The following is a 20,626-nucleotide window of genomic DNA, read 5'->3' on the forward strand; positions in this document are numbered from 1 at the left end:
ACCATTAATATATTTTATTTTTAAAATAAGTTTCCTATACATTTATTTCTTCAATAAATGCCAAACACTGTTAAAAAATAATTTCTGTGGGTAGAAAAAAAAACGATTTTATAATTGTCTTAAAAATGCATACCTTTCTATTCTTCATAGCCTTTAATAATTAAATGTACATATACTTTGCCATTATACGGAAATGATTTATTTTTTGACAATATTGCATGGACACTACAAATCTCAGAAAAAAGCATTATTAGAAAATTAGAAGCAACCTAAATGCACTTTTTAGTTTTCTTTACATTCAACTAATTTTCTTAATTCTTGTATGCTAAAAAATACTTATTTAAATTATTTAAAAATAAAACAGTTACTTGGCTTAAAAATTACTGAAGTTCAAACTTACAACTTTTGGTGTTGTATTCCTCAGTCCTTTCACACCTCATTTTTATTATTGGGTCATGTATTTATATGCCTCTAATAAGTCACTTTTTTGAGCAGACTTTTGGGATAAGTGTAGAGACAATTGCAGAACTTGTTTTATTTCTCAGGAAGAATCTCACATATGAGTGCTTGGTTCATAAGACCAGGCTGTAGAACACAAAATGGTTTTCTCAAGTCTACACTAGCTAGAAAGCAATGACTTTTTTTTTTTTTTTTGGCCTGAAAAGACCTGTGTACTGATTTACACACAATTCTATGCCATTTGTATATGTTTATGTGTATGTGTTATGATGTAAAAATGAGTCTTTCCATGGAGAATTTTGCCATATTTCCCTTTGACTATGAATTATGCTGTAGATAGATTTATAAAATATAATGCTAATTTGGATGGTCAGATTGACTTGTAGTGAGATACTGTCTTTCTTTAAAAAGCCCTAAATAAGTTCTTTTCTCTTTTCTGCATATTACTTTTCAGTAGAAATGTTTGTTGCAAGGTTTTCTCAGGCAGCTATAAAGGAGAAGTCGTACTTCTGCACAGGATCTAATATACAACATTCATATTAATATTTGAAAGAGAGGAAACTAGAGAAAGCCAGTAAAACATTGTAATAATAAACATGAAATAGAAGAAGGCTATCATTAACTCATTTTGTAGCTCACCTTGGCATTTTGCAGATGTGATAGGAGTCTTTAGTTTGAACTCAAAATAGAGAAGTGTGAGTTTGGAAATGAAATATGCCATAGAGTTATAATGAATGTTTTCTTTCTCTCAGAAAAAAAAGGCAAGAAATTGAACAAAAGTTAAAGTTATCTTTTCAGGTACCTCAGAGAAAGAGCAGAACCTTAAACCGAACACACCAATTTTTCATGTTTTCAGGTTTGCTTGCTTTTACATCTTAAGCCCATGGTAGTAACATAAAATATGGAGTCTAAAGAAATGTGGGCAAATTAGACGTTCAGAACACAGACTGACAAACCACAGTTAGTTATTTCCCTTCAGTCTTATATAATCAATAGTCCTGTTAGATAAAATAGGCTTTTCTAAGAGGACATGATTAGGATTACAGAGGAGTATCTGAGAGATTCAGAGGGGATAGAAAAGATTTAAGCTTTATTACTGACCAGACCAAGATATGCAAAGTAAACTCTAATAACAAACAAAACAACAAAAACATAGTTAAGCAAGTACAAAATTCAAAATCTACAATAAACAAGAGTACAAAAAATTGGAAAATATTATCTGAACAGTGGGGAGCTATATATACTTATATGAAAGAAGGTTAGATGGAAAAGGGATTGTGATGAAGTGATGAACCAGATATATATGTAGTTATGAAACATTGAGGTCATGACATGAGGAGCTTTACTCTATGGTTACTGTAAGAAAGGCTAAGAACAACTGCTTTGAAACCCAGTCACCATGGTGGATAGACTATACTGAACATGTTATTGGTTTACAGATTATCCGACATGAGGTGAATGTACAATTCCCAACTTACCTATCTTAGGATTTACCTGAAAGACATGCTATTTAATCTTAATGTCTCAAAAAATTTGATTCTTCCCCAACCATTTTTTTAAATCTTTTAGTGACTCTTATCATTAGTCAAAAATATTTGCAAGGATTTTCTGAGTAAAACATAGCCTCTGCTTCCAGGCATCTCATCCTCAGAGAGGTAAGGTGGTGGTCTTCTGTTTAACAAATTATCTTATTTGGGTTTCTTAATTTCATAGAAGGACCTCATTCCTACCTTGTGATGTTTATGGATCTGGCTCTAAGCAGAAATGGACACTTAATGATAAGCCCCCTTCCCTCTAACTTTCTGCTGCTCTCCTTTAGAAAAAGCTCAGATTCAAGGAGCAATCATTATGAACGATGATGAGGTAATGTACAAGCCATCCATTTCTCTAGATACTATATATTTAAGTCTAGATCAAACCAAGTGACTTGAGAGTTCCATACCAATATGTTCTGTAAAAGTGTTCCTATTAATACATGGTGCCTTGTCATAGAGTTGTATTGAGCACTTCATAAGAAGCAAATGTATGAAACACACTACTGATTTGATTCTAGTATGTTATCTACAACGTCACATTGTTTCCCCTTATCAAGACCACAGGATAAATTTCTTTCATGGTTCTTAACCTGAATAACCTATAATTTGTTTAAGCAATCAGACCTCTGAACTCTGGGATTTGTTCTGTTTCCCTTCTTAATTCAGCTGCTAGGAAGTGCAGATAAAGTTTTCTCGTCCACTTTTGGCATCTTTTCAGGGAAACACACCTGCCTTAATCTTGCTTCACCTTTACCTCCATTTTCATTAATGTATTTTATCAGATTATAATGTATGGATTTCTGTAAGCCTTTAAAATATTTTTAGAATAAGACAAGCTATAAATATAAGAATGAATAAATGAATAAGTAAATGACAGAGAGGGTGTGAATACATAAATTAAAGCTTCATAGTCTGAAGGGAGAAGAAAAGATCAAATGTTACTTTTCAAAACCCAGAAGTTGATTTGAAGGATGACTTCACATGGAATGAAAGGGAGTTGGGCCTCCAGGAGGTCAGCAAACTTAGCATGCTCTCCAGGAATTGTTCACCGATTTTGTCTTTAAAGCAGCACATAATAATGTATTCCACTTCACTTTTTGCATCTGATATAAGAGCGAGACTATGAATCTCAAAGTCCCAAATGGTAGGCTGCCTTCCTGGTTTTTATGACGTTCTCAAAAAGTGAGTGACAGATACCACTCCTTAGTCTTCTTGCCTTGTATGCACATGCACTTAGCCTAACCAAAGGATAACACTCACTTACATATTTCCAATTAAATTAGGATAATACAAAATGTAATGCCCATAGACTCCAATTATTCTAAATCATTATGCTATATACCACTTATTTGTAAATGCTAATTTTATTTTTTTCTGAGTCCTAGGCCAGGCATGGTGGCTCACACCTGTAATCCCAGCACTTGGGGAGGGCGAGACAGGTGGATCACCTGAGGTCGGGAGTTTCAGACCAGCATGATCAACATGGAGAAACCCTGTCTCTACTAAAGATACAAAAAATTAGCTGGGAGTGGTGGTGCATGCCTGTAATCCCAGCTACTCGGAGGCAGAGGCAGGAGAATTGCTTGAACCCGAGAGGGGAAGTTGTGGTAAGCCAAGATCGTGCCATTGCACTCTAGCCTGGCAACAAAACAAGAGCAAAACTCTTGTCTCCAAAAAAAAAAAAAAAAAAAAAGAGTCCTTTTAGATATGAAGACATTTCTCCTCACTCAAGTAACTGTGGGATAAGTTAATCAGAAATACCTAGATAATACAAAGTTAAAAAAGAAAACTCTTCAAGATATGTATAGTATAACATATTTCTGTTAAGATTTCTTTATCAGTATTTTCCCTGAATGTTAAAATTTCCCTGGATTTGAGTATTTACAACAATAATCCCTCTGGCCTCACCTCCATTTCGCATGTTCACTCTCTCATTTAAGACCCACCTCAAAATTCTCTGCACCGAGCATCCTGATTTAAAGAAACCACACTGATTAGTCCAGTGCTTTTGTATTCTGAAACTTTTACAAATTTTGTTGGTTGATTACTATTTCTCATTCATTCAAATATAGATTTTTAACACCCTTCAAGTTAGTTGTATGAGAAAAACAAAGTTGCAAGAAAATAGCACTGAGAAGAAGGTTATGAGTTGTGGCTTGCTTACTGAGTCTTTATTTCAGTTTAGTTTCTGGGGTCTTAGTATTCTCAGTTGTGAAATGAAAAAGTTGGACTTTAAGATCTTTGAAGGCTCTACCTGATCTTAACCATTATTGTGGTTAATTTATTTATGTATCTTACATAGTTTTATATATGTATACATAATATAAGAAATTATATATATATATATATACACACACATATGTACATATATATGTATTTAAGTCTATGTGTTCTCTACAGTTTGTTCAAATAGATTTCTGGGTCTAATTACTTTCCCTTTACAGTTTATTTATCATTAGTATTCCAAGAAGAGTATACTGCTTAGGCTAAGCTAATGATGAACATTATTTATAACAATTTTGTTGTATTTTCTCTTAATTTATTTTTTTCTCTAAGGTACTTTGTGTTATCATGCTGTCTATTTTCTGACAAACATTCCACAGATGTAGCAAATCATCAATCCTTCCATGTTAATTGGAGCCTGGATGCTGGTGTGTGTTCCCTGTTGTTCAGTCTGACCAAGAGGGATATTCTCATGAGAAGCAGAACAGATATTTCAAAATCAGCTGCATGTAGCCTCGGAACATCCTGAAAGCACAACGAATTGGTATGATCTATGTGGTCCTTATGCCTCCCTGCTCCACACTCCCAGCACTCATAGACATTGCCCTTGCCTGGTTATTCAAAATGCAATGATAGCTTTTGGTATGATTTCCTTCCAGGTAGCATAGGTAAAAGACAGAGAAAAATGCAAATTGGAATCTTAATATATAAATATGAATTTATCTACAATTATATGCCTATTATATATGATATATAGTATATATTATAATGTGTGTAATGAGATATATAATATATATGTAACATACAAACTAAAGGATTATAATAAATAGCATACAACTATATATGTATTTGTATATATTTACATATGAATTATACTATGTAGCATATATTATATACTCAGTATTTTGGGCTGCAGTGTGTATAATATATGCAATAAATATGCTTAATAATATGTATATGCAGTGCTTACAACATGTATACTAATGGAAAAAATCTGTAATAAAGGCACACACACACACTTATTGTATATTATCTCTATAAATTTATAAAATATGTATGACATGGAGAGAGAGAAAGAGACAGAGACACTAGTCCTAAAATCCTAGGCCACAGGTGTTCAACAGGTTGGCTTCCCTGGGCCACACTGGAAAAAGATGAATTGTCTTGGGCCATACATAAAATACATTAACACTAAGGATAGCTGATGAGCTAAGAAAAAACGTTTGTGCCTATGATATCTGCCGCCACAGATAAGCAAAAACGTCTTCAGATTCAAAGGGTTGGACACTCATGGCCTAGTTTCCTGTTGCAAAGCTGAAAACTGAAATATAAAAAGTGTATTGTTATTGTTGCTTCTTTAGTTGCTGCTTTTATTTTAAAAAACCATTGCTTTAGGCCAGGCACAGTAATCTCAGCACCTTGGGAGGCCGAGGCTGGTGGATCACAAGGTCAAGCGACCAAGACCATCCTGGCCAAAAGAAAGAAACCCCGTTTCTACTGAAAATACAAAAATTAGCCCGGTACGGTGGCACGCATCTGTAGTCCCAACTATTTGGGAGGCTGAGGCAGGAGAATCACTTAAACCTGGGAGGCAGAGTTTGCAGTGAGCCGAGATTGCGCCACTGCACTCCAGCCTGGCGACAGAGTGAGACTCCGTCTCTAAATAAATAAATAAATAAAAATGTTGCTTTAAAGACCACAGCAGTATTTACAGCCTGAACCTGAGAGTTGAAATAAATGTGTGATAGTACAAGAGTTCAGCTCCATCTTTTCTCCCTTTCAAATTGAGAAGCCTGAAGTCAAGGTAAGAGGACGATAAAATCCCTTAGATTTGGAGAAATCCCATGCCCACAGGCAGTTGGGTCTCTGGGAGTGGAGAACCACAGTGTACAATTTGCCATTCAAGGTTCCACCAGGAAAGCGGAGATGATGGCAGGATAAACTTGGACAGAAAGAGCCTGAGATAACAAGCAGGACTTGAAGGTCACTTGGAGTGGGTGCTGCTGTGTGAGCCAGAGATTCCACCCTGAAGAGGCGCTGGGCAGGCACCAGCTAAGTGAAAGACCAGATGGAAAATGCACTGTCTTGAAGGATGAGCAGCAGCAGAGTGAATCACATGGGGCTTCCCAGTCAGGGATGTGGGAAGTGAATGTAATGCATTAGAGGCTGATACCCAGGACCTGGTGGGACAAGCTACCCCCCAGGGGATGTCCTGGAGGAATGACAGCAAATGCCTCTCCTTTAATGTCTTTTATCTCTGTAGGGAGAAGAGAGAAAATAGATGCATAAAAATTTACATTAGAAATAGAGAGCCAGGAAACTCCCACTGGGGCCACATCAAGGTCCTCACTTTGATGTGTGCTAGTTAAGATTAATTACAGGGAAACAAAGTTCCACACACTGGATGCTGTGGCTATAAATGTTGAATGTAATACAGCTGCACATCTTCATGCAGACTATCAGTTCATCCCAATGACAATAAAATAATGCAGATACTGTGGAGGGGATTACAGATACGGAGATCAGCTGAGGCACCCAGCTACTTGCTCACCACTCACTACTCTCTGGCAAAGGGTTGGATTTACCAGGAGGTTATATGACATGGCCAAGCTAAGAACATCAGAAGTGGAAGTACTCTCATTCCAGTGCACTTTTCACTACAGCAATCTGCAGGCAAATGTCTGCTTCAATAATCTAGAATCTACAGAATTTATCCTTAACCAATAGTTGTTTAATTGGAAAAAACACATTAATGGAAATGAAAGTGAAAGAAAATTTTTACCCATGATTCTACCATCTTAATAAAAACAATAAACTTCCCTTTTCCACATTAACTAAAAGTTATTATCTATAGGCAAGAATGAACTGTATATATTCCCAATCCAAAGTATGTAAAACCATACACTACGGTCTATATTATTTTGTATCCATTTTTTACTTATTTCTTCTTAAGGATCATATTTAATGAATGCTTCTTTTCTTAAGTAATGTCTCCTCAGAACGGTTAAAATGGCTATTATAGAATAGACAAAAAGTAACAATAATAACAAATGCTGGCAAGGATATGGTGAAAAGACAACTTATATGCTGTTGGCAGCACTGTAAATTACTGCAATCATTATGGAAAGCAGTATGTCGGTTGCTTAAAAAACTAAAAATAGAACTGTCATATGATCCAGCAATCTCACTTCTGGTATATATCCACGAGAATTGAAATAAACATGTTGAAGAGATCTGCAGTCCAGTTCATCGCAACGTTATCCACAGTAGCCAAGATACAGAGTCAAGCTGTGTCCATCAGTGGATGAACGGATAAAGAAAATGTGGCAAATATGCACAATGGAATACTATTCAACCACAAAACAGAATGAAATTTTGTCATTTGCTGCAACATGAATAAACCCGGAGGACATACTGTTAGTTTCTTAACCATTCCCTCCTGTTGAACACTTAGATGATTCGCAGTCATTTATAAAGGTTCTTGCCAACGCAGTGGACATGCATAGAAACAGCCTTAGGGTTCAAATACATCCTAAGAACAAAAGAAACAGCATTGCCCAGAATTCAAAAGGCAAATATTGCCTTTAGACTTGAAGAATGGCTCTATGTGATTAATCCATTTGTAGGAGATAAAGTACAGTAACTTCATACAATATAAACATAGCCAGTTCATCAGATCTTGATCTGTTTATGGATTGCTAAATATGTAATTCAACATTTTAGAAGTTTAAAATTTAGGAAAAAAGGAAACCTTTAAAAGTCATAATTGACTCCTCACAATGAAAGAAAATAAAAAAACTTGATTTTTACCATCCTTTCCCCAATCTGCATTATGACATGGTTTATCTTAAGCTCTGGGAATTAAGTATTGATTTTTAAAGGCATATTTAGACAATTTTGCTAAGGAAAGTAATGTGTGTAAATAGTTTCCTGTGACTTTTCATTTAAAGACATCAGCACTTAAAGCCTCTAACAAAATATGGTACAATGCTTGAATCGATATTCAACGGTAAATTATATTTAAATACAAAAAGTATAATAGTTGAAGACCAAGATGCTAATGAATAGAAACAGCTAATGTCTGATTTTCTACCAACTCACTGCAGAATTCTAAAGAAGATGTATAACCATCAGATTAGCAATTTTTATATAAAGCTTATTTCTTCAAAGATTTTTTCAACATTCTATATTGTTGTCTTTAAGGACAGCCTTAGAAAAGCCTGCATATTGCATGTTGTATGGAGTGAACAAGAGTTTTTCCTTTTATTTCCCTTGATACAGCTGTAGATCTTAATGTACTGCAGAGTAAGTAGAAACAGTAACAGAAGAAACCTTGATATGAGTTGAATCTTTTTAAAACATAGACTTTATTTCTTAGCACAGCTTTAGATTTACAGAGAAATAGAGAATACAGTACAGAGAGTTCACATACACTCCACATCTTCTTTCCTCTGTTATTATTTACATTAGTATGGTCCAGTGTTAAAACGAATAAACCAGTATTAATAAATTATTATAAAGTAAAGTAAATCTTTATTCAGAGTCCTTGGTTTTTACCTAATGTCATTTTGTTGCTGTTGTTACAGGATCATATTCAGGATAGCATATTACACTTTACTCATTAAGTCTTCTTAAGCTTCTCTTGGCTGTGACAGTTTTTCAGATTTTCCTTGTTTTTCATGACTTTAGTGGTTTTGATCAATATTCGTCAGCTATTTGTAAAATACTACTCTGTTGGAATTTGTCTGATGTTTTCTCATTATTAGAGTAGGGTTCTAGGCTTTGGGGAGGAAGACCAGAGAGGTAACAAAACCTTTGCATCACCTGTTATCAGTGTCAATACTATCAGCATAGCCTACCACTGCTGATGCCAACCTGGATCTCCTGGCTCTTCTGCTGAGGCGATTTGCCTATTCTCCCTACCTATTTATTTAATCATTTATCTTTATCAGTATGCACTCATGGGAGCATTTCTTCACTTTCCAACACTATAAGATCCTTCAGAGTCATCTTATGTATCTCTTTTCCCATTTCTAGAATAATACATTTTTCTGAGGAGCCCTGGGTGCCAGGAGTGCTCATTGTTACTGGGGTGTCATTGTTCCTAAGCCCTCTCAGCAGACAGAGGGAGGAAATACATGTATGTGTATACTAACCATTGAATTTCTGTTAAATAAAAACACACAGGCACAATTCTGATATAAAAATCTGCATTATCACACTCCTCTTAAAACATTACTAAGTAGAAATTTGTAGACAGTTGATAGGCTATTGTATGGTTGTTTTACTTTGTATTTTTGCTTTACCTAGCCAGGATACCAGTAAACTAGTAACTAATCCCAGCACTTTGGGAGGCCGAGGCTGGTGGATCACCTGAGGTCAGGAGTTTGGGACCAGTCTGACCAATGTGGTGAAACCACGTCTCAAAAAAAAAACAAACAACAAAAAAAGACATAGTATGTGCTAACCTTTCAAATGTAACTGCTCTGTTTGATGAATGTGCCAAATAACATTTTAAATAGTTAAAAGAAGGTTTTTAAAGCTGTGGATGGTGTTTCTATGAGATTAATTTGTGGTCAGTAGGAGTTTACTTATTATTTAGTCAATATCACTACTTGTTAATTTCAATTTGTGACCAGTCTTACCTTAGATTTCATTATGTACTTTTAAAAATCCCTAAAGTTTTAATACAAAAAAAGTAAAATATTGTCCAAGTAACCCAGGAAAGTTATTTTAAAGATTTTAATTTTTTTCAGTAGTTTATAAATAACTGAGATTATAAATTAAATATTTTTCCTTCTTTCCTTTCTAAAAAATTTCCTCTCCAGGATTAACTATTATTCTAATTGCTTTATTATTTTAAACAATTTAATTATTTAAAATAAATTAATTGGAAAATAGTGAAAGTGCTGGCATAGTAAGTAGGGAATTTCCAATTTGATACAATTGATCTCAGTAGTAAATCAAGAAAGATATTAACATCATTCATTAGTTGGAATACATTCCTTTTAATTTGAATGTTTTTGTTTCACCATGAAAATTAATCATTTGAAAAATCAGATATTTTAAAATAAAGAATAGGTTGAATTTTAAATATAGATAGACCTTTAATTTATCACAAATTGCATTCCTAGAAAAGATATTATAAGTCTAATATGAATTTTCAATTTAAAACAATGTTAAAAAGCAAATCTGGTGGGGAAAAAAGAGAAAAAGAAAAGGAAAACGCCCCCAGATCACATTTTAAACGAGTAAAATGGTAAGCTAAATTATGTGGTTTTAAGAATTTTTCTAAATAAAAAATAGCAATGAATATTAAACATCTAAGTATATATTTTAAAAAGAAAAAATATTTATTAAGCATGCAAAATATCTGGCACCATGCTGTGTTAATTTTTTTTTAATTTTAATTTTAATTTTAAGCTCCAGGGTACATGGGCAGTGTGCGCAGGTTGTTACATAGGTAATCATGTGCCATGGTAATCTTAAACCTTTAAGAAAAAGTTCTGAAATCGGGAATGGCAGACTCTGACTTAGACTGAAGCAGCTGCAGGAATATGTAAGGCCATGTGACTTTGGATATGTGTGCTGATATTTCAGTAGTTTTACTGGCTGATGTTTCCTCAGGTGTTTTCTAGGGAGCATGAGTTGAGTGGGACATTAATAGCTGTGATTCAAATAAGGGTCTTCCAAATATTAAAATGTGAGAGACACTGGGTTAAACAAACAAACAAGAAAAACCAGAGTGTTTGTTTGTTTTGCTGCAGAATTTCAGAGTCCTTACTAATGATCAACATGCCTCATGAATCTCCAAGTAAGAACATTTCCCCATGCTTACTTCTTCAAATAGGTGATTCTACAGCAGAAAACTCTTACCCTGTTCATTAACAGAGACAGAGAAAGAGAGAGAGAGAGAGAGAGAGAGAGAGAGAGAGAGAGAGAGAGAATCTTCCTCAAGATCGAAGATACGCCATGCATTTTACATATGATATATTTCATCCTTATGATAAACCATAAATTTGGTATTATTTTCTCTCCTAGAGATAACAAAACTGAGGATAAAAAATTAAATAATCTTCTCAGTGTGAGTCAGTTGGAAAAAGGTAGCTGGAAATACGAATCCCCTTCTCCCTGGAGTCCTCTATTACACTTTTTTCTAGTCTAAATAGCTTTGGGAAAATTCTAGAATATACGCGATATTTCTTATGTTGTATGGATAATTGTCAGTGAAACAACAAAAGAGGATTGAGAGATTACCACCACCGCTATCTCCATCAATCCTTCCTCTAAACCCAGCCCAGTTAATTGTACACTCTAACAACAAACAGTGTGTTTGCTGGGCATAGGTAGGTAGTAAGGCTTCCTCTTCAACTTGATTGCATTCTTTGAACCCTTTCAAAAGAGAAATTCTGGAGAGTCCACTGATGCTACTGGTTTTTCTCTGTGCTAATTGCCTCACATATAAATCACACTCATTTTTAAGTAATTTAGTCACCCTGAATAACCAAGAGCAAGAGTTTATTTCTTATATTTGATTTCCACTTAGTATACACAGTGAAAGTGGAGAGATCTACTCCTTTACAGAAACATGTTAGCATTAGTCAGGCACTCCCTTTTATGTAACACTATCAGATACTTCCTCTCTAGACTTTTCCAGTGCCCATTGGAGTTTTCAAGTTCATGTTAGGACCAATATAGCGTATGCTAAAATGAAATCCAATAAAGGGGAAACAAACTCTTGCTCTTATTCGGGGCAACGAAATTACTTAAATTAATAAAGTAAGTGTTATTCATTGTTTGAATACACAGTTACACTGTGCATACTTAAGCATACATAAGTCTGTACACAATATGGCATAATTTAATGCAAGGAGCTCAAAACCTGAGACCAGAATAGCTAGTTCCAATTTCTGGTATTTCTACCAGTAACAACTGAACTTATGCAAAGTCACGATCTCAATGAAAACCAGAGATCACAAGCCTTACAAGAAAAGTAGTTACAGTTGAGGTCTGTAGAATGTTAACATTATGCCCATAAAATCAATATTAAATAAAAAAATGAATGACAGCTAAAATTGTTAAGGGAAAAGATCTGCTCATCTGCAGAAACACGTTAACATTAGTTAGGTGCTTCCTTTTATATCACACTATCAGATAACTTCTCTTTAGATTTTTCTGGTGCCCATTGGAGTCTTCAAGTTCATGTTAGGACCAACATGATTTTGGAGACACAGGTGCTTCTCTCAGAGTGACTCTACCTCTAGCCAAAGAGGTCTTCCTAAACACAGGCAACTCTCTGAGTTTCTGTTCCAGGTTTGGCAGCATGAACCCAGTCTCTGTACTCTATGCATTTGGATGCCAGAATCTATTCCAAGTTGACTATGCAATTAATATAATAAATCAGTGGCAGAACATTAACTGAAAACTCTTCAAGAATAATATTTGAAAAAAAATTTTAAAGTGTCCACCTTGAAAATCTGATGAAAAACTTCAGCAGTATAGATTGTAATTGCCAGAATGCAAACCTCGAGGGGCAGAAGATGCCCATTTTATTCACTGTTGTACATCCTGCAATTTTATGTATGTCGGGATCAGTGGGAAGTAGGAACTCAAATAATATTTGTTGAATAGAAGTGAATATTAAAATGATGAAAAAATTAAGTGCCTAAAAATAAAGTCATGGGTCTGTACACACTTAAGCAAAAATATGAACAAATAAAAACATTACTTAACTTTGGGGATATTTGGGTTAAAATATCCAAATGTGATGCTACAGCCAAGGTAATGATTGACATAAAATAATTTTGGACCACTCCGAAGGAAATAAAAGCATGTGAAAAATGATATTGTCACTATCACTTTCCACACTATTCATATAAATCTCCACAATATTTCTATTTCTGTGATGTACTTAACTACATAATAGTAACATATTTATTTGGTGGTTTTTTGGTAATTTGAGAAATTAGTGTATTTCATCTTCCCTTGTGAAATAGGAAAGGCTGATATCATTACTGCTAGTTCACAGATGAAGAGATTTAGGTTCAAGGATATTAAAGGTCTTATAAATAAAGATACACCAAATCAACTCTTAAGTCTCTGTTTAGGAAGAAAATGTAAATAATTAAAAAAATAGAAGTAAAACCAAAATACAACAATAATAATACAACAAACGTATCCAGATATTACTCAAAGTCCTTTCACACTGAGCTCTTACCAATGACATTGTGAGGTTTGCAGTGGTTTTAATTCAATTTCTCAGATGTAACAGCAATGGCCTGGTAAGACTAAATAACCTTCACTCACTCATCTATGTATCTAGTAAATTGTGGAGGTGGGACTCAGACCTATGCTTTCTGACACCAAAACATACCTCAGAAATCCTGGCTGCCCACTGCTCAATTCTTAATCCTGTTTTTACCATGACTTCTATAATTGTGTGTTGAGATAATGCACAAAAATATGTTATCTAACTCTATCTTTCTGTATTCATTATTATAAATATTACACATCTGCCCTAGAAATTGCTATGCAGTTGGAATTTTTTTTTTTCATTAATGGTGGTGGGTGGGACACATCCACCAAGGTTACCTAGATCCTGTTCTAACCATTAGCTTTAAGTCAACCACCCAATTAAGGAGGATATTTGTGCTTGTGAACCTCACAGACCAACTAATTGCATGTGTCAACTAACTGGTTGTTGATATACACTAGTGTAGACAGAAAGGCAGGAATGACCCCAGCAGCTCCTCAAATTCCCAGCAGCCAACGACATTACTCTTCCATGCAAGATGCTGGGAAACTTCTTGAATGCAGTAGTAATGTTAAGGGCACCACTACCCTACCGACCTCCTCTCTCTCTTAACTGTTGCATAAGATTATAACTTTCCAACAGACAATCACAATGTATGCTCAAATCATGTGTATATGTGAACTTGGTGCCCTCTCAAATATTTAGTATGCGTAAATTTCATCTTAGCTTTTATCCTTTTCTCCAAAGCTGAAGCTTAAGCAAACACTTTGACAAGAAAAGTAGACCAGTAATTAATTCATTCAAGCATTGGAGTGTCCTTTCTCTATGAGGACACAGTACTAAGTGCCTAGTGATTTTGCTATACTTTGAATATTTTAAGTTGCTAAAAAACATGCAAGTGAATAATCTAGAATCCCTTTTTGTAGGTTGGTTGGTTGTTTACTTCATCAGTCGGTTGCTTGGTTGGTTGGTGGTTTGTTGGAAAGAAGGATGGGTCAGGGCTTAATAAAGAATACAACTCTTTCTTTTTCCTTACATACACTCATGCACACATATAAACTTTGGCTTAGTCTTCAACCCCTTTAATGTTAACTTTTTGCATTCAATTTTGCCCTTGACAGACACAGGAGCTCACTGTAGAGAAACAGGTTTCCTCTGAGCTAAAGCTGGTTTCCACAATGCTAAATTGCTCATTTAAAAGCATGCATTGAACCTTAGGTGCATACAGGGCAACTGTGCTCATGCCAGCCACAGGTCACTCAAAGTCAGAAGGAGTAAGACATTTGTATTGCACATAAACAACACCATGCCATGCCATGCCATTTTATTTTATGCATTTTGGTTTCCATTTAGAAAAAATAAAATATCATTATCTTGTGGCACATATTTTTAAAGTCAGTGGATCATGTTGGTTGTTTTCACTTTGAAAACTACTTTTACATGGATGATGGTGATTGCTTGGAGCTTAAATACTCAGGTCCGTGAACAAATGTGTCTCAAAGCATCCTTTACCCTTCTCCTCTTTGAGTTTCTTTAGATGTGGGGGTTATAAGAAGGAAAATGCTACCTTATGTTTGCTATACAAGGAGGAAGGACATTGGCTAGCATAGTCATTTCTAGCATTCCAAGATTTGTCTCTTTCAAAACGTAAAACACACAAGCAAAACACCAATTAAGTTAACAAGTATTAGAAATTATAACACGCACTTATTACTTACTTTGTGTTGTTCAGAATATATATATTTTTTGAAACAGGGTGAATAGAGTTGATTGCATTCCCCCAAACCCAGGATGTTAAACGTAGAACTTATCTCAGATAAAGGATATTTTAGTTCTGTATAGTAGAAAGTTTTTTAAAAAATAAATACTTTGAAACTATTTTATTAAAGACCCTAAACTATCCAATACAATGTACATTAAAATTACCCATAGCCTAGAAAAAACATATCTGAAGTAAAAGTTAGTATTTGGGATCTGCAGTTCAAAATAGTAGTACATTTCTATTTTTCTTTTAATAGGCATGTTCAGTGATCAAAATATAAAACACACTATGTTCTGAATTTTTGTAAAGGGGCTGACTAATGGCAGGCCAGAGTTAGGATAGTAACTGAAAAATTTCAACTGCTCAGGAAGCGTCACTATGCCAGTGCCTTGCACTGCTCCTGGCATATTCTGTTAGTTCCTGGAAAGGGTGTGAGTTAGACGTCCTCAGAGATCAGGGCTTCACTCTTGCGGTTCAAAGTGGAAGATGGGAGAAGCTAAGAGACCCATGTGATGTCAGGACTTCACCTGTGGCTCCCTCAGTGACTTTGTCTCTAAGAGCCCTAGGGGTTGGGAATGGAGGAGGGCAAATGAGATTAAGAGAACAGTAAGTGGGTTTAGTTTGAAAGGTGAACAGCTGTGTCAACCCTCAAAGCTCAGGAATTGTCCTGCGCAGCCACAGACCAAACCTTGGTGGTGGGTGCTGTACATGCATGGCCGTGAGTCTACGCCCCTTCCACTGTTTTTGCCTTTTGCAATCTTTGGGTTGCCCACATTCAGCCTTCCAGTGCTTTTTTTTTTTTTTTTTTTTTTTTAATCCATTTGAGATCAGAGCCCTGAATCTCCCAGGAAGTTATCTGGACTGGGAACTGAATCTCGCTCAGTGGCGGGCAGGCGGGCAGATTAGGGAGCAAGTGGGAAGAAACTTAAGTGTCTGCTGATGTTGCTAACTGACCGTCCTTCTCACTCCTCGAACCTTCAGCGAGAAGTCATAGCTGGACTCTGCCCCAGTCAAGTCTGCAGGCCCTTCAGACTTGGCAGACCCCATGTGGAAGAATCCAACTTAGGCATTAAAACTTGGAGGCTCAGGGTAACAGCCTCTAGGACATTCCCAGGTCCCTAGTGGTCCCTGCAGTCTGCTCTTGAGATTCGTACATACTTGCCAGTGCCCAGAGCTCTGGTTGCCAGGCACCGGGGTTGCGGATCTGGACTGCTGGACGCCCACCCAGGAGGCTGGGAGAGCTCATTTCTGCGCCCAAGTCGAGTGGCTGCAGCGGCGCGCGATCCCTTGCCCAGAGTAGGGGTGCCGGTCTCTGTGAGCCTGGATCCCCGCACTATCGCCCGCGTTCCTGGACCCCAGATTGAAAAACCTGCCAACTGTACCTCCCAGGGAAGCCTGGCACCCTCCAGGAGGAAAGCAGTGACTCGGCTCCCCGTTTTTTGTGTAGCCTCCCGTGCGCACTGACCTCCACGGTCCCCAGCTCCTGCCCCTGCGCTGGCGCGCGCTGCCTTGCCCGGGACCCCGCTACACCCGCCTTGGCGCGGGGAGCGACCACGTCTCCCAAGCAGGCAGCCTGGGGCTCACTCACCGATCCTGAGTACTTGCGGGGCGGTCTGAGGGAGGACGTAGCAGAGGAAATAGAGGAGTGCCCAGCTGGTGTCCCTGGTCCAGAGCCCGGGCTGGGCAAGGAGTTTGCCGAGCTCCATCTTTCTCGCTTCTTAATTATGACATGCCGAGATACAGCCGCTGCCGCACGCCGGAGAGATGCATCCAACTTGGGCCGGGTCCCCGCTTCATCCTCTCCGGATTCTCTGGTTCCAACCACGCGGCGCGCTCCCCACGAAACGAGCTCGAGGGAACCCGCGTGGGAACGCAGAGCTGGCTGGCAAGGCTGAGCTCGCTCGGGGCTCCTCGGTGTGTCACTAGCCCATCACCGCTCCTCCTCCTCCTCCTCCATGAGCCGCGGACCGCGGAGGATCAGCGCGCTTCGGCTCCCGGAGCCCAGAGACCAGCTGAGGAAAGTTGCTGCCCGGATCTGCGGGAACGTCTCCCTCATTCGTCCTCTGGTCAGATGCAAAAGTGGGGGGTAGGTACAGACAGAGGAGGGGAAAGGGGGAAAGAAGACTAACGAAGAAGGAGCGAGGGTACTGGGTGAGTTGGTGCAGGGGCTCTGAGCAACCCTGATGAGCTTCAGCAGGTTAACTGGGAGCGGAGCCACGTTCTTGATTTCCTCAATCCTTGCTTTCCTCCTGCCCTCGCTGGCCCCACCCTTTATTTACTGCCCGCCCCAACCCCGCTGATCAAGATAGGCGCGCGCGGGTGCGGGCGCGCGCGCGCGCACACACACACACACACACACACACACACACGCACACACACACACGCACACACACGTTCTTTTTCTCTCCCTCAACTTTGCGTTCTGCTGCTGGGAAGTGTTGCATTCTCTAGACAGATCAAATCGAAACTATTTGTCCGAGCAGAGACAGCCTCTGCTGTCCGCTGTGAGGGTCAGGGAAGCCTCCTTGGTAACGTCCCTGCGCACCTGTTAGGGGGTGTTACAGCCAGCTAGCTATGTCCCATCATTTAATGGAAAATCGCCTCCAATATTTGGAAAATATCGGGGCTCCTGTTTTAGCTCTGACAAGGATGAAGAAGAATAGGAGAAGGAAGAGAGGAATGAGAAAGCTTCAGTACTCCAAGATTATAGTGGCTTCTTTCCTTTTTGGACCCTAGATAATCTCTTGCAAATTGCTTCCATTTACACGTGCCACTGAGATAGAAACAGCCTCGAGCGCCGCTGCTTTTCTTCATTTCTTTTAACTGTCAGGTTTGAACACTGAAAGATAGGCTATTTTAGCAATGTAGGTTTGGAGACTGTTTCTCTGTAGAAGGACAAGGACACTTCCCTAGGGAAATTAGCATTTGATTATGTTGGCTTAATTTCCTTCGAGTTTTGTGGGGAATGTTCTATATAAATGTTTGCCAGTTCTGTATTAACATCTCTCTTTTGTTTAACTGAGTATAGATTTTGAAGAACTGACGTAATCTGTATGAAAAATATGTCTACAGTTGTTAAATGAGCCTAGAGTGGAAAACAATTACAAAAGGAATCTAATATATACTAAAGCGCACTCGTACATTCATTCATTCAACAAATACTTACTGAGTATCTTGTATGTGGTGTCAGATACTATACTTTTCACTGAAGACCCTATAGTGGGGAAAATGCACCATTTATTCTCCAAGGAAGGTTAGAACTCCACTGTGGAAAGCTAATCAGCTCACATCTCAAGTAGCAGGCTTGATTCTGGACACTTTGGGGTGAGAGTTAACAAAACAGAATATATAAGCAGATAAAAGTGTGTCTGATATGGATTTAGAATGCATTTTTGCATGGAAAGGTTGAGGAAACCAAAAGAATTAGGAGCACATGCTGGTTATCTTTAGGCATTTGAAGAGCTCTTGTATTAAAAGAAAGTAGCCTTATTCAGTGTTAGTTATGAGTGAAGAAATAAGAAAAGTAAGATTGTCAGAGGGAAATTGCAGAAGAATAAATTTTATCTTATTCAGGGAGCATTTTTTAAGACCAGAAAATATCAAGCAGCAGCAAGGCTGGGTGTGTTGGCTTACACTGGAGCACTTTGGTGAGGCTGGGGAGGGAAGATGACTTCAAGTCAGAAATTCAAGACCAGCCTGGGAAACATAGTGAGACCCTTCCTGTGCAAATCCAAATTAAGCAAAACAGTAGTGGCATGGTCTGCTTCAGAAGTGTCAAATTTTTCATTTATTTATGCATATTTTTGAGAGCCCACATTGTGTGAGATATTGTGCCAATCTCTGCAGACATAGAAAGTTACGATTGCTGCCCTGTGGAACTCATAGGCTTTAAAGAAGTATGACGAGCTTTACAAAATGGTGCTATCGAAGTAAAGAACAAAAGGAGTGTAACCTCATTTAAGAGTTTGGAAAGGGCTTGTTGAGGAGTTGATGCTTCAAAACTCAAAGAATGGGTGGTTTACAAGGGACTAGTAAGTATTTCCTAAAGTGAGAATGAATATAAAATCTGTTAGAGGATTTATTTTTAAACCTAAAGGTCTGTGGTAAGCATTTTTAGTCATCTATTTTCTCTGGGTACATCCAAGACCAATACATAGTAGATATTGCATGGCTGAAATTTGGAGACCCAAGGTCTAGAATTAAGTCAGCTTTTGAAGAAACTGGGTTTAAATTCTGGTTTTACCAATTCTAGGTTTTTAGCTTCGGTTAAATTTCTGTATCTGTCTGTAGTCCATTGCTGGTGCTTAGACATATCTAATTTTTCCCTTCTCTGGCTCACAAAAACCTGTACCTTTTCAATTACTTGCAATGTATCTTTTCAATTAGTTGGAATCTACCTTTTCAATTAGTTGGAACCATGTGGCCATTTTTGGCCAATAAAATATGAGTGGAATTGCACCACGGCCAGGAGAAAAGGAAGACAGTAAAAAGATCCTGCATGGCCATTGACTACTGTCTTTCCCTGCCAGAGTAATTCTGAAAGCCACAAGTTCTAGGGGTTAAGATGCAAGCAGCCTCAATCCCTGAGTAATTTTTTGTAAGGGCATTGCTCTGAATGTTTCTAGAACAGAGACACACTGGTAACAAATCATCCCAGCTCAATGTTATGTTTTAATCCACTACAATTTTGAGATGTTTATTACTGCAGCGTAAGCTACTCTGCACTAACTAATAAACTCTCTATGACTTGATATCTTCATCTGTATAACGAGAATAATAACAATACAGGGTCGTTGGAGGATTATATGAGCTATTGCATACGAAGTATTTCCCAAGGTCCTTGTTACTCAGTATATATTAGTTTATTTGTGGTCATTATTTTTCCGGTTAAAGGAATCCATGCATACATTTCTGGTAATAGTTTATCTCAGATTGCAAAGACTGAAATATTTTGTTTTTTGGGCAAGAAGTCAACAATAGTGGTCCAATTAATTATATGGTAATCATAATTGGGCTGATAATATTTCAAGAGTTTTGCTACTTTTTACTTGTATTACCTCTGGTTTATAAGGAAACAGTTCATTCTGACAATTAGAAATATTAGAGAGATTTCTTAAAGCAAGTTTCTTGAAAACTAAATGGCACATTGTAGTTACATTTCTGTATCATCTGTAAAATTCTGTAAGGCTTAAAACTGAAATTTATTTCCTTGTTAAAATGCTTCTCTCCACTGCTCATGTACACAGGCTCATGGTGTTGAGTTACTCATGAGTGATCAGCAGCTGCTGTTAATTTGTTTTGTGCTTTGTAGAAGGACTGCATTTTGTACATATATTCATCCAGTTATTTTTTTGCCCAAAATGACTCTGGTAATCACTCTTGATTCACAGTTTC

The 20,626-nt window shown here is 37.5% G+C and overlaps 1 protein-coding gene across 8 annotated transcripts in view; it reads right to left on the reverse strand.

Annotated features, from left to right (window-relative positions):
• GRIK1 (glutamate ionotropic receptor kainate type subunit 1) overlaps window positions 1-17,528 on the reverse strand; it is a 388,898-nt gene extending 371,370 nt beyond the window's left edge. For 3 of the 8 annotated variants that reach the window (XM_017541943.2, XM_037743256.1, XM_017541945.2), the window contains exon 1: window positions 16,821-17,528. In XM_017541943.2, coding sequence (XP_017397432.1) covers window positions 16,821-16,938 — 118 coding nt within the window. In that variant the 5' untranslated portion in view covers window positions 16,939-17,528. The remainder of the gene's footprint in view (window positions 1-16,820) is intronic. The other 5 variants (XM_017541947.2, XM_017541944.2, XM_037743259.1 and 2 more) reach the window with 3 other exon arrangements.
• Between the last annotated feature and the right edge of the window lie 3,098 nt (window positions 17,529-20,626).

Source organism: Cebus imitator, unplaced genomic scaffold (genome assembly GCF_001604975.1).
Source record: "Cebus imitator isolate Cc_AM_T3 unplaced genomic scaffold, Cebus_imitator-1.0 Scaffold138, whole genome shotgun sequence".
NCBI classification, from domain to species: domain Eukaryota; kingdom Metazoa; phylum Chordata; class Mammalia; order Primates; family Cebidae; genus Cebus; species Cebus imitator.